General features: G+C 45.2%; 1 protein-coding gene across 1 annotated transcript in view; it reads right to left on the bottom strand.

The window, feature by feature from the left end:
• Nucleotides 1-14,746, bottom strand: part of LOC134965192 (phospholipase A2 inhibitor and Ly6/PLAUR domain-containing protein-like) — a 41,262-nt gene that overhangs the window by 15,077 nt on the left and 11,439 nt on the right. The window contains exons 2-4 of the mRNA XM_063941704.1: nt 7,917-8,024; nt 4,013-4,165; nt 1,410-1,556 (exon numbers count right to left, since the gene is read on the bottom strand). Coding sequence (XP_063797774.1) covers nt 1,410-1,556; nt 4,013-4,165; nt 7,917-8,024 — 408 coding nt within the window. The remainder of the gene's footprint in view (nt 1-1,409; nt 1,557-4,012; nt 4,166-7,916; nt 8,025-14,746) is intronic.

The following is a 14,746-nucleotide window of genomic DNA, read 5'->3' as shown; positions in this document are numbered from 1 at the left end:
GCGGAACCCTTGTGGCACCATATAAACAAAGGATAATAATACAGTATAGGCGGCGGGCGCCCAGTTCAGGTCGGATTGCTAATCGTAATCCAACCGTAAAAATTATGATAAGGATGTGATCGCAATTTCTGTTGGATCAAGGGGGATAGCAGCAGTCAGCATGTGATGACATGGATTGCAAATTCTGCTACTTAGCAGAATTTGCAATCCAACCTGAGTCAGGCCCTATGGAGGCTATACCGAGTTTTTAGCAGCCGTGCAAACGCTATGCTGCCGCCCTCTGGGAGTGTATTTTAGCTTAGCAGAAGTGCGAACGGTTGTATCGCAGAGCGGCTACAATTTTTTTTGTGTAGTTTCAGAGTAGCTCAAAACCTACTCAGCGCTTGCGATCACTTCAGACTATTCAGTTCTGGATGACGTCACAAACCCGCCCAGCCACGCCTGCGTTTTTCCTGGCACGCCTGCGTTTTTCTGCACACTCCCTGAAAACGGTCAGTTGCCACCCAGAAACGCCCACTTCATGTCAATCACTCTGCGGCAACCAGTGCGACTGAAATGCATCACTAAACCCTGTGCAAAACTGCATCGTTCGTTGTGCCCGTACGTCGCGCGTGTGCATTGCGCCGCATACGCATGCGCAGAACAACCATTTTTTTAGCCTGATTGCTGCGCTGCGAACAAATAAAGCTAGTGATCAACTCGGAATGACCACCAATGTGCAGACAGTGGGGCCAATTCAGTAAGGTTAGCAAATTCTGCTAATCATCAGAATTTGCTTTAGCGCGCATGCTGGGGGCCGCCCAGCGCTGGGCAAGGCCGCCCAGCATGCTGACCGGCGCCTCCCCCCCCCCTGCTTCAAGCAGAAATTGCGAACAGCATGCAATTTCTGCTTGTTAGCAGAAATTAAGGATGACTCCGGCCGGTGCAGCTTAGCTGCGTCTGCAGGAGTCCCGGCGCCATTTTTGTTGTCGCAGCGGCTGCGTGTGATGTCACGTAGCCGCTGCGGCCGCACCCCTGACACTCCCCCTTTCGCGCGTACCAGCCCACCGTTTGGGCTGGCACGCCCCTGCAATGCTCCGTTTCCACCCAGAAAACGGAGCGTTGCCACCCCTGATTGACAGGCAGAGGCGATCGCAATTTCTGCGGCCGCCCGCTGAAATTGCGGGCGTATGCGCAGTAGGGCCTGCTGCGCATGCGCCCGCGGCCCCTCAGCAAAAATTCCATACGAATCACTACTTGTGATTCATACTGAATTTGCCCCAGTGCTCCTTTTGTCTCTTTGTAAAGTTTGCATTCTCTCTCTTTGTTTGGCAGCACCGCAGCTTCTAAATATTCACGTCCTCTTTTTTTTTTATTTTTTTTTATATACATTAGTAGTACTAGTGACTTTTATTTTTCTTTGGTCATACCTTGCAGAGTGTATTTTCCTTTAAATATTAGACATTTGGTCTCAGAGCCAGTGCATCTTACGGTGCTATTAGCCACACATCCCTCTGCACTTGCCAGCTGGCATGATGGACACTTAATGCCATTTTCTGTGGGGTTCCGAGGAGTAACTGAGGAGGCAAATTGTGAAATAAAGATCAGTGAAAGAATAAAAGAAACAAGATTTGCTGCTACTTGAGGGGGAGATCTATCAAAACTTGGAGAGAGAGATAAAGTGAAGAACGATAAAGTACCAACTAATCAAACACAGCGTGTAAACTGTCACTTTGTCAACAAGTGAAAAAACTTTTGAATGATGAAACTAGTTGCGTATGATAACTGGGGCCCCAGCCAATCAGCTCCTAAGTGCCATGTGTTTGAAATTTGACAGTTAGGAGCTGATTGGCTGGAGAACTATTTATCATACACAATGGAGGGAATTCAATTCCCTTCATTGTTCAAGTGACTTCACTTCAAATTCAAGTGACGGGAGATCTCAGGGGCAATATTCAATTGATCTCCGTTATCGCGCCCATTTGTGTCGGGTTTAGCAGCGTAAATCGGGTCACTTTTCATTCCTTTCGGCTTGGTGCAGGCAGCTGATTGCGCCCAAATGGAGCTACAATTGAATAACTCTGTTGTGCACCATCTGCTGTCTGCCGGTGCGAATTACTTTTGAATTCCACCCAATGAGTTTTATAATTCACAACAAGTTTTATCACTCTTTGATAAATCGACCCCTTCATCTCTCTCCACTCTATTTCTCTCCTATGTTTGATACAACACCCCCTGAGTATTTAGGGGCAGATCTAACAATGAGTGATATTCATGCTATCACTTGTTAGTAATCTTAAATTGTGATCCAACCAATCAACTACTAACTGTCATGTGTTTGTAAAATGACAGGTAGGGCAGGGTTGGACTGGGCCACAGGGGTTCAGAGGGTAAACCACCTGTGGGCCCTACTGCCTCCCCCCCCCCCACCCCCATCCCCTCCTCTGGGGATCAGGATCCAAATTGTGCACTTGACTTATACATTATACATATTGCCATATGCTGCACAGGACTATGGTGTATCTATAGTGCATTGCCCTTATTAATATGGTACATTATCATGCATGCACTAGCAGTATTTACTATATAAATTTGTCAAGGGGTCCAGCCCATGCACTCTCTAATAATGGTTAGGCAAGTCTTTGTGGCAGCTAGCTCCCCTGTAGAGTGGCCACACCCCAAAATATGGGCCCCTACCACAGCATCCCCCCCCAGTGGGCCCTACATGCCCCAGTCCGATTGGTTGGAGCACCATTTAAGGTTAGTAACTAATGAGTGATAGCAAGAATATAACTTTTTGTTAACTGTGGCCCTAATTCTATGCAAATAAATTGTCACTTCTCATTAATATGATATCTATAGCCTCTGTCTAACTCACATATTCTTTGCTGCATGGACAAATGCCGGATTTTCATGTGGGAGATATGGGTGCCCACTTGTGGCACTACAAGTTCTGTTATGCCAAAATTGTGTACCATTAAAATAAATGTTTCCACCATCATGAAATAAAAAGTGTTGCCTATGTCATAGATAAAATATTATTGCCCATGTTAGAAATGAAATAGTATTGCCCCATAAAATACATTTTAAATATTATTGCCCCCTTAATATAATGTTAGAATAATATTGCCCTCTTAATATAATCATACATCAATGTGGGCCGCCACCCTTGTAAATGCATAAAATGTTTTTGCCCCATGAAATACTTAATTATGATGTTTTAATAAATGATGATTACCCTAATAATTGATGCGTTATTTGTCCAGTGATCATATTGTCATGTGCCTGAGGTCCCACTCTGGTAGTGTGGGTTCTTCTGTGATCTATCACACAACTATGGGGTATATTTACTAAGCCTTGGATGGAGATAAAGTACCAGCCAATCAGCTCCTGTCATTTTTCAAACCCAGCCTGTAACATGGCAGTTAGGAGCTGACTGGCTGGTACTTTATTTCCGTCCACTTTATCTCCATATATATCTGTACACCACCAAGGCAGCAGGAAGACTCATTGGCAACTACACAACAAGAGGTACCTAGTGCACAAGGGGAGGGTCTCTACAACCCCACACAGCCCTGTTGGGCACATGGTAATAGGGTACCTGCCCCGGGGAGAGACAGGACAGATTGGGAAATAAGGTAGGAATTAAGAGACCTGTTCTTGGGGAGAAAAGAGTCTTACATCGGCCAGACCTCTGTAAGTGAAGAGTTGTCTCCCACCGTGAACACTGTGGGAGTAAGATAGGAACTATGAGTTGGGTGATTCACCTGGCGATTGTTTAAGCTAATGTACCATTCCCTCATGTATTATCTGTGCAATCCTTCAGCCTAAGATACCTTAGTGAGCCCCAGTTACCCCACAGGGAGTACTCATTCTCACTTACACAGTGTCTGGTGGTCTATAGAGCCCTATACAGGTCATTCATTGTCCCTTGTTATATTGGAGAAAGACCCACTTTACTGTAAGTACCAAGCTATGATACAGAAATATTGACTTTTAAGGAAAAGTTTTACCCCCTTGGCGGTTCTCTTACCCTGGACAGTCTTATTGTTGCAGAGGTCGGTGCCACAGCAGGAAGACGTGTAGGTTGTAGTAAAGTTCTCTGAAGATAAACTGTATGTATAGTTACACACAGCTGGGGATAAATTGCATGTTTTCTTCACGGAGTACCATATGTTTCCACCTCCTGTGAGGAAGACATCATTATTATAGTTAGGGCATTATTTCAGAGAGATAGTTGCATAATTGGCAGAAATAAAAAATTTTTTTGAGCTTTTGAAGATGTATAAAAGTGGCCAATCCATAAGGTACACTTACTTACATGTCAATGAGCAATGGATTGATGCATGTGGGTATCAATCGCTCATCTGTATGTGCCCTTTGGCAAAAGAATGGGCAGTTCTGAAGCTTTAGGGTGGAATCCGCTTTTATGGAGTTATTTTATTCAGGCAGATTTGTTTATATTTGCTGCCCTTGGAGATGACAACAGTAGGAGGTGAGATCTGTACATTGGATGGAATTGGATCGAAACGGTAAATCCGTTGTCGTATCTAAGGCAGTAAAATAAAGAACTCTTTTGGACTTTACAGTATGTTTCTCTAAAGGAAGACTTCTCCTTACGGGGGCTTTGGATATGGGTAGTAAGTTAGTACAAGTGTATCAGTAACAGTAACATGGCTGCTATTTTCACACATGAATGTGTCACAGGTGCTTTCAGAATAAGGAATTGCTGAAATATCCAGCTGTCTGTGTTCTAGCAAATTATTCATGATAGAGGAAGATAGAGGTCAGCAAAACGTGTGTCGAGTAATTAACCAACAGTTAAATAAACCAGTGTGCTGATAATGGCATAATAGAATATAAAACTCAGAGAGTGATAAATTGCTCGGTGATAAAGTACCAGCCAATCAGCTCCTAACTGTCATGTTACAGGCTGTGTTTGCAAAATGACATTAACTGATTGGTTGGTACTTTATCACCGTGCAATTTATCACTGTCCGAGGCTTGATAAATCTGGGCACTCATATCTTGTCACTGGAAGGGCGTGACCTGGGGTATGTCATGCTTCTCTGACTACTAGTACAGTGGCTGCCGTACACTACTGTTATATATCCTCTGTGTGTGATCCAGAGCAAAAAATATATTTCTATCGGTGCACCACTCAGTGACGACTACCAGTACTGCTGTACACTACTGCTATATATCCTCTATATGTGATCCAAAGCAAAAAATATATTTCTATTGGTGCATCACTCTGACTACTAGTACTGCGGCTGACATACACGACTGCTATATATCTGTGTGTGATCCAAAGCCAAAAATATATTTCTATTATGTATTTGAAAAGGGTGCTCTGTCTGCTGAATCTGAAAGGGGTGATCTGTCCATCCATCCAGGGTCTCCGCCCCAGTGTAAAATTAAAATAATAAAAGCTGAAAACAAAAAGCCTAAAATTATAGTTATAAAAAAAAAATCTATTTTGTTTTGTTTGTGCTGTACCCCAGTGTACTATACAATTTTTATTTTATTTTCATAAGTACTGGAACACTGCCGGTGAGACTACAGTATATTATTTCCTACTCATAAACACATTGTGCGATACTGTCAGTGTAGTCAACTGTAGTGTGTAATTATTTATATATATATATATATATATATATATATATATTTCTGATTCATTTGTGCTACACTGTAACGTCGGTGTGTGATATAAAAAATACTTCTACATATTTTTAACTCAGTTGTGCGACACTGTAACTGCAGTGTGTGATATAAAAAAATAATATATATTTTGATTTAAATTAATATTTTGTGCTGTGTCATCCCAGTATACATCCAGGGACTGCAGCTGCTTTGTCCATCTAGGGGTGTTCTGTCAGTCCACCCAAAATAAAAGAGTTTTTTTTTTTTTATATATATTTTGTGCTGTATCCTCCCAGAATACACCCAAATATGCTCCATCCATTTCAGGGTGTGGTGTCTGTAGCTCACATTCTTATGTCCTATTTTCATAACTCTTCTTATCACCACATTGTAATTGATTCAAATTAATATTATTAATAATAATTAGAAATTAGATACATTTAAATTAAATTAATTTAAATAAACTCTCCACACTCATATAGTAAACTTTCTGCATATCTAAGATATCTTGGAGGAAATGAAGAATTTGATTCTAAATAAATTAAATTAAATCAATTTAAATTGAAATTAAAATAAATGTAATAAATTAAATCTAAAATATTGCCTTTTTTATTCTTCTTTGCCTTAATCATCTTTTTGTGAACTGAAATCTTGAGCCTTCCCTAATGTGTCTTTTTTAAAATACATTCTTTTTTTTAAAAATATATCTGTCCAGCTACCTCGGTGCAACTTTTTGGCCTAAACTGGATGCAAACAATATTGTGCGCTGTGAGTTGTTCAGAATAGTCTGGAAATGAGTGGAAATGAAGGTTATTGAGGTTAATAATACTGTAGGAACAAAAACACCCCCAAGTTCTGTTATTTTAGCTGTTCTGATAATTTTTTTGAAAAAAATCCAGATCCAAAACCAAAACGTGCAAAGGGTGGTTTTGGCAAATACAATCCAGAGCCAAAACACTAAGGAGATCCAGATCCAAAACCGAAACACAAAACACGAAAAATGGCCTGGTGCACACCCCTGATATATATATATATATACATACTTGTCACACACTTGCAAACATAAACACAGTCATAACCAACTGAAAAGAAACTGTTTTCCATGCAATTTTAGATTATGCGCTAATATTTTGATTGGCATTTACAATGTCTTTTTTTGATAACCTTTCAAATCTGGAACAAAAATTTGCCTCACCCTGTACATACATCTATACAGTCACACATATATACATATATATGCATGCATACAGACAGATAGACAGACAGTGCCCCTTCCCTGAGACCCTCTTACCTCTGGGCTGGCTACTGGATGGCTTCATCACTCTGGATCTGTAGCTACCCCCCCCCCCCTTCCCCTGCTGCTGCTGGCAAAGTGCTGTCTAGCCTCGCCGCCTGCTCTGCCTCCACCTCCGTCTTCCCTACTCTGGATTGAAGTGTCCTGGAAATCTCCTGCTCTACACGGCTGCAGCTGTGATAAAAGTATGTGTGGGGGGGGGGGGCTCCTGACAAAGGGGGCCTTGGGGGATATTTCCCCTCTGGACACCACCCCTTAATCCGCCACTGTAAACAGGTGAGCATGCTTATGTTACCTCATTATTACATTTACACTGTTGTCTGTATGGGTTTGGAATATTAGGTTGACAGTGAGCATGTTGACATGTTCAGCATGTCAACACTGATGAAATGGCAACATGGTCACAATGTGGACAATGTAGTTTATGGATATGCCTAACTCCGAGTCTAAACCCTAACCACTAATCCTAACCATAACACTAGCCCTAATGCTAATGTCGTCATTTTCCAGGTCGACATTTCATGTCGACATTCTATCCACGTTGACATTTTCTAGATGTCAATATGTTATAATACCAACATTTTAACCATGTCAACGGTGCGGTCCGACAGAGCCAGGAAGGCCAGCCACCATCTCTCTGGTTTAGCTGCCCCCCGCCTGTCTCCATGGAAATGGGGGCATGCCATGAATTCACGCCCCCTGACTCGCGGCACGCCCCCATGCATCGTGCCCATGTGCCCCCCTGTGACGGTGCAGATTCACAAATGCCCCGATTTGGGGCCCCAGTGCGTCCCTGTCATGTAGTGAAGTGTATAGGAATGCTGTAATGTTAATATACAGTGCTTACCTTATTTGTGTGCCTATAAGTGTTACCAGGTCTTTACAGTGACAGGGTTCACATGGAACAGGGAACATATTTCCAGTTGATTAATTAAACAGACAGATAAATGAGAGGCAGCCTCTGCTAAACGTCAGTGATGGGAATGCTGAGCGTTCTTACCATAGTCTTCCTTTGTGAGTGTTGTCATACAGGTTCCGCAGGTCACCAAACCACCCACACAGTCCAGGCCCTTGTTCTTGGAGCACTCCACACACTTTATGCAGTTACCTGGAAGACAGGAAGCCGGGGAATTGTAATGTGACAGGGCATTCATTCCTTTCTTCACAGAAATGTTATTTGTGGGGGGCATATTCAATTACCCGCTGTAAAAATGTTATTTACATGGGCTTGATTTAAAGCACCTACTGCGTTGTAATTTCACTTGGCGCATGTGTGCGCGCTTCTAGTTTACGACCAATTCAAAAGGAAAAAGCACTCACGCAGTAATCCTGTCTGTTAATGGGATGCGGTGAAGATCCCGCCGGACGGTATCCCGGTGGTCGGAATACCGACACCGGGATCCCGACCGGCACAATCCCGACATATTCTCCCTCTGTGGGTGTCCACGACACCCATAGAGGGAGAATAAATTAGTGTGCCGAGCGTAGTGAGGCACCGTGCCCGCAGCGAGCCCGCAAGGGGCTGCGTTGCGCTCGCCCTCCTGACGGGATTGCTCCTGCCGGGATCCCGGTGTCTGTATTCCGACCGCCAGAATTCCGTCCGGTGGTAATACGTACTGATCCCCTGTTAATAGCCTTGTTAAGTGTGGAGAAAAACTGGGAAAATCAATCTGCCAGTGGAGTATCTATAATGGGTACAAGCTGTACGGGGCTCACGGGCCCCTGGCTACAAGGGGGCCCAAGCTACACACCCTGCACCCATTTCTTGAATGCTTACCCCTCCCGAGTCCCGCAGTAGCAGCCATTTTACCAGCATTGCGCGCATGTGCAGTAGGAAAATCACAGGGAATATGTCCGCTGCGCCATTTTTCTGGAGATCTGCGCATGCGTACTAGACTCTGGCACAGTGCTAGGGTCTCCTAGGGACCCCAGTGCTCAGAGTTTGTACTGCTCTGACGGCAAGAGAGGAGGGGGCCCAAACGTAGACTGCACACGGGTTGGGTACGGAATCCTGGCGGTCGGAAACCCGACGGTCAAAATACAGATGCCGGAATCCCGACAGTCAGAATGCTGGCAGAGGGGCGAGCAGAACGAAGCCCCTTGTGGGCTCGGTGGCTTGCATCGCTCGCCACAGGTTCTATTCCCACTACATGGGTGTCGTGGACACACAGGATTAGGAATAGCTGTGGCGGCGCTGCCGGTATTCTGGCGGTCGGGATTCCGACCGCCATGATTTCAACTACATTGCTTGAACACGGGCCCCCTCCTCTCTTAATACGCCCCTGCAACCTGTACTCTAAAAAGTGCAAATACCTTTTTGTCTATCAGTCTATTAGTGGCCAGTAGCAACATTTTTGGGTCTCGTAAAAGACTGACTGATCTTTGTATTTTATTCATAACAAATTAAGAATGATGGAAAGCGAGTATTTTTCTACAAATAAATTCTCTAGAGTAATTTGGGATACATAGAAATGTCTGTAAGTTGATTTTTGTACCATTTTAAGCAACGTTACAGATGTATAAAAAAAAAACACCTGTAACTCTCACCTGCAATCTTAAAAACACCTGTCCCATCCGTACAGCACCCCCATATACCTGGCCACATCTTTCATCAGATTATTCTGCACTTTCCAGAATAGAACTCCAAAAAAAGACATGTAATTAGTATTGGCCAAATTAAGCTAAAAACCAATAAGTGCCTAAATAATTATTGGGGTCAAAGTAGTCCTGAAGCAAGTCCCAACATTTTTACCATAAAAGCAGCATTTCCAAAGTTTTCACCTGCTCAGAAGATGCATAAACAAACAAAGCATTCATCATCCTATATAATAAAAGGCCAATGCTGCTCTTTACCTCTATGGAGGGAATTAAAGTGTTTTGCAGGCCGGTGGCCACTAGATGAGGCCTGACTGAGAAATTTAAGTGGTGCTCCATTCAGGCGCGCATGGCAGTCGACGTTGACATTACTGATTTGTTCTTCCGTAATTTTTATGGGCTGGTAACTAGTACTGTATGTAAATAATTTACCTTTTTCCTTTTATACGACATACAGGGAAAAACACCATTCTAGATGAAAATGATTAATTTGAAAACGTTTTCACCAGCTTTGGGGGTGCGAGCAAACCCATGTCATTTTTGTTTATTTATAGCCGTGACTATTGACACCTGTTTTGCAATTTATTAATTTTTATAATGTGACTCCGGGAAAATGTGACACAAGGTGAAACTGCAAAAATTGCTCCTAATTGATAGAACTGCATTGCTGTTTGTTGTATCATCATATGATACTACATACTTCTCATCGTTGTTAGTTATGAGCTGTGATATTTTCACCTTAAAAGATTTTTGCTAATGTATAACAGGTCATTGCTGGCATGCAGCGTAATCAGACTCATTAATATTTAGTATCGTCTTCTTATTCCCATTTACAGTATTTTATATCATTATGATCTTCTGAGAATGTAACATGCGCCTCCTTCAGTCAGTGAGGTCCCCCTTTGTCTGTCGTAAGTGATTTGCAGGCCTTACATATATTTCCTTGATCTATTTTTAGTCTGTCCCTTTCCTCAGGTGTACATGTCTGTGTTATTCCCCTTTGGTCAGGTATCTTCTCCCGAGTCAGCACCTCATCCATACTTGCCTACCTGACCCTCTCCATGAGGGAGAAAATGCTCTGTTCCTGGACTTTCCTGGTAAAGTATGATTGCCATCACCTTTAGTGAGCTAGTTAATTGATAAGAAAGGTGTTTCACTACAGGTGATGGCAATCATACATTACCAGGAAAGTCCAGGAACAGAGCATTTTCTCCCTCATGGAGAGGGTCAGGTAGGCAAGTATGACCTTATCATCAGTAAGTGACCATCTTAGGTGGTGGCACCAAGTCATGGAAGAGGTGAGAGCAATGCGGAGCTAGTGCAACACAGTACGAGCAGATACCAAGGGCTACATATAAACTGTAGATTCTGGGATAAATTTAGTAAGGTGCGGGTCTATAAAAATAGAATGTTGCCCTTAGCAACAAATCTGATTCTGGCCCATAGCAACCAACCACATTCTAGCTAATAATTTTCTGGTACAATCTAGAAAGTGATTGGTAGAAAATGACTGATTGCTTTGGGAAACCGCTCCACTTTCGTAAACCTGTGTATGTGAACCTCATGCTTCAAGTTCAGGTTCTAGCACCATCAGATATCTGTTCAGATGGTTGATAATGTTAAGGTCGACACTCATAAGGTCGACCACTATTGGTCGACATTGACATGGACAAATGGTCGACACATGAAAAGGTTGACATGGCTTTTCTAAAATAAAAAAAATAGATTTTTTTTACTTTTTCCTACTTTACCATCCATGTGGACTACGATTGGGAATAGTAACCTGTGCCGAGCGCAGCGCGAACCATGCAAGGGGACGCGGTACACTAATACCCCTTTCACATCGCACTGAAAACCCGGTACCGACACGGCATATTGCCGTGTCGAAACGGGTCCGTGTGCGATGTGAAAGGTCCAATTGTGAATTAGCGGGTCGCCTGACCCGGTAATTCAACCCGGTAAAAAAGAAGGGTTCTTACCGGGTTGATTACCGGGTCAGGCGCAGTGTGAATGGGAGCCGTTCCGATGCGAATCGGCTCCCATTCACAGCATAGGCAGAGGCGGCGCAGGAGATGAGCTCATCTCCCGGCGCCGCCTCCACCCCCGCCCCTGCTGCTGCTGCTCCCTCTGCTGCTATGGCAACCGACCCGGTATATTGCCGGGTCGGAAAGCCAGCAGAGGAGCGCAAATGCCGGATCCCACCCGGTAAGTACACGTTTGTCTTACTGGGTAGGATCCGGCATTTGCGATGTGAATGCGGTATAATTGGGGTTCCTGGTCATGTTACGGAAAAAATGACACCAAAAACAGAGCAAAAATCCACGTCGACCTTTTCATGTGTCGGCATTTCATGTGTCAACCATTTTTACATGTCGACCATTTGTCCACGTCAACCATGTCAATGTCGACCAATAGTGGTCAACCTAATGACTGTCGACATTAACATTGTCGACCATTCATACCGGAACCGGCAGCTAGAACAAACCCTTAGAGGGGGTGGGGGTGCTAGGGCTAAACGCCCCAAGTGCCTAACCTTAACCCCATCCTGTAGTGCCTAACCCTAACCCTCCCCCCGGGCCCTAACAGTTACCCCGATACTTACCTTCGGCATCCTGTACAGACATATGCAGGTGTAATACTCAAGTTGGGGTATCCCTGCTGCATACTATTGCAGCCCTAAATGGCAGCCAGCCAGACTGGCCCTGCAAGGCTTAGTTCCTCCCTTACCTGGTTGCCTAGTAACGGGCCGGCAAGGGAGACGAGCTGTGGAGTATTAGGACCCAGGGCTATCCTGTTGATCTGGAGAGGGAGCGGGAAACCCTGGAGTCACGCTGATTGGAGGAAGGCACGTGGGAGAGAAGACAGTAGGAGCCATTTAAAAAGGAAAGGAAGAGAGGAGCGGCGCAGAGGTGCGCTGAGGCGCGTATGAGAGGACGGGGAGCGCCGCGCAGGACCAAGCGCCAGCCGCAGCTGGAAGTCGGGATCCACCAGCTGCGACCCGCCCACCTGCCTGTAGAGGAAGTGAGCCCGGCGGCGAGTGAAGAAGCCGGGAAGCGTGCCCCACCACTACAGTAACAAGGGGGGACGGAGCGTCGCAAAGTAGAAGGGGATGCTGTTGCCGCCAAAGAGGAGATCCACGGGAGACCGGCGCGGTCATCACCCCCGCAGCCGCCGCCGCGCCTGGGGACAGGGAGATTGGGCCTCCTCACCAGCAAGACAAGCAGCCAGGCCAGAGGGGAGATCGTGTTTGCAGCCACAGATGAGGATACCAACAGCAGGAGCACCCACTCTTGCAGCAGGTACTCTGACACCCCTTCCACTCTAACAAGCTTGTACCACACAGTGGAGCCTGACAATAGCTGAATTCCCTGGGTGAGAAGGGGGACGCCCCTGCCCAGAAAAACACTCCAGTGATAATAACCTCCATCAGTGAGTGCATTACCTAAGTCCCAGGCTGAGACGCCACCTGCCCAACATACCACTTCTACCAAAGAGTGCCTTACCTAAGTTCCATGCTGTGACCACCCGACGTGGGCTCCATCCATACCATGTGCCAGCGTACCTGGAGTAGCTTTAACTACTTACTTTTCCGTGGACACCAATATTTTTAGGAATATAAAGGCGTATAGTTTTTACTTCTTATGACTTACTCCACAGGGCCCTCTATTGGAAACTGGTGCTATACACTACTAAGCCGTCCATTGATTTTATTAACGACCTCGCCGTTCACCCCCTACCCCCTTTTCTCCCCAATAAACACTCAGACAACTGAATTGCGATTTAAAAGGTCCAGCCAAATTTATTGATCGAATTAGAATTGGAACTCTGTAAGTGGGTGGCGAGAAAGCAGTGCGTACCCCCGGCTACAGCCTACATATTAATTTCTCCTAAATTAAACAACGGGGCGGAACCTAAGTCCCGCCCTTGCGCAAGTTAGCTGAGCGGTACCACTTCCCACCATTGGCAAAGCACCGGTCCACCCTTAAGATGACGACCGTGTCGGCCCTTGAGGCCACGACAAACTCGCCGAGTATCTGGGGGAAGTGCCGGCCAACCGACGTTGCGCTACTACAGACTGCCGAGGAGCACTGCTTGCCGCCATAGCCTGGTTCCTAGAACCCAGGCCCGCCACCCGCTGCTACCTCCTGCCTCCCACTGACGCTTTCTGCTATGTCGCCCAAGAATAAAGCTAAACCCTTCTCTGTCAGGTGTACCCCGTCTTGCCTGAACAGCCCTTCCTCTCCGTACCTCAACAACGGGTGCCTGGCGATCGTATCGCCTTCTCCCGTTAAGAGACGGGCTACCTTGTTCACCTTTCTTCTGACCCTTTGTAACCCCGGGCCCCCCTGTGCCCTTGGGACTATATCGGACCATGTGATCCGTGTATTAGGCCACCGGCCCTTCAGCCATTGTATGTCGGCTTGAATTGCCGTAATCAGCTCGCTCCCCTTGCTTTTTCCTAGATCGTTGCCCCCTAGACCTTTTGCACTCCTGAAAAGTAGCATTACACATAATCGTTACCCCCTGTTGTATGCGGACCTATGGTGCGAACTTTCGCGCGACCCATATGAAGGTGAAAACCACAAAACCTCTTTTTGTTTGAGGGCAAAATTGGAAAAAGCCCTTCATTCCCCCATTTATGGCGGGCAGCTTAAGGCCTTGGGTTTCGCGAAAGACGCCGAGCTGCCTTCTAGTCTTGCTTTTCCGCGCGTAAGTATACCTTGTACGCTCCTGATTTCCACCTGCCCAGTTTTTTGATCTCGCCCGCTGGCAACCCCTTACGTGCCAATACTGCCATGTCTTGTCAGTTGATAATTACACTTTCAAATGGCCGACACTTTCAAATGGCCTGACGGTGCCTCCACCGAAAATAAAAAATTTCTACATCCTAACGGTGCCACCACCGAAAATAAAAATTTTCTACATCCTGACGGTGCCTCCACCGAAAATAAATTTTTTTTACATCCTAACGGTGCCACCACCGAAAATAAAAAATTTCTACATCCTAACGGTGCCACCACCGAAAATAAAAAATTTCTACATCCTAACGGTGCCACCACCGAAAATAAAAAATGCCTACATCCTAACGGTGCCACCACCGAAAATAAAAAAATTCTACATCCTGATGGTGCCTCCACCGAAAATAACAAAGGAAAAATTCTACATCCTAACGGGTTCAATCCGGTTAGGTATACTCATCATATAGCGCACTATGATCTATACCTAGCAACTATC

Source organism: Pseudophryne corroboree, chromosome 10 (assembly GCF_028390025.1).
Source record: "Pseudophryne corroboree isolate aPseCor3 chromosome 10, aPseCor3.hap2, whole genome shotgun sequence".
In the NCBI taxonomy this organism is placed as follows: domain Eukaryota; kingdom Metazoa; phylum Chordata; class Amphibia; order Anura; family Myobatrachidae; genus Pseudophryne; species Pseudophryne corroboree.
The sequence above is the reverse complement of the archived record's forward strand: the minus strand, read 5'-3'. Positions and strand labels throughout refer to the sequence as shown.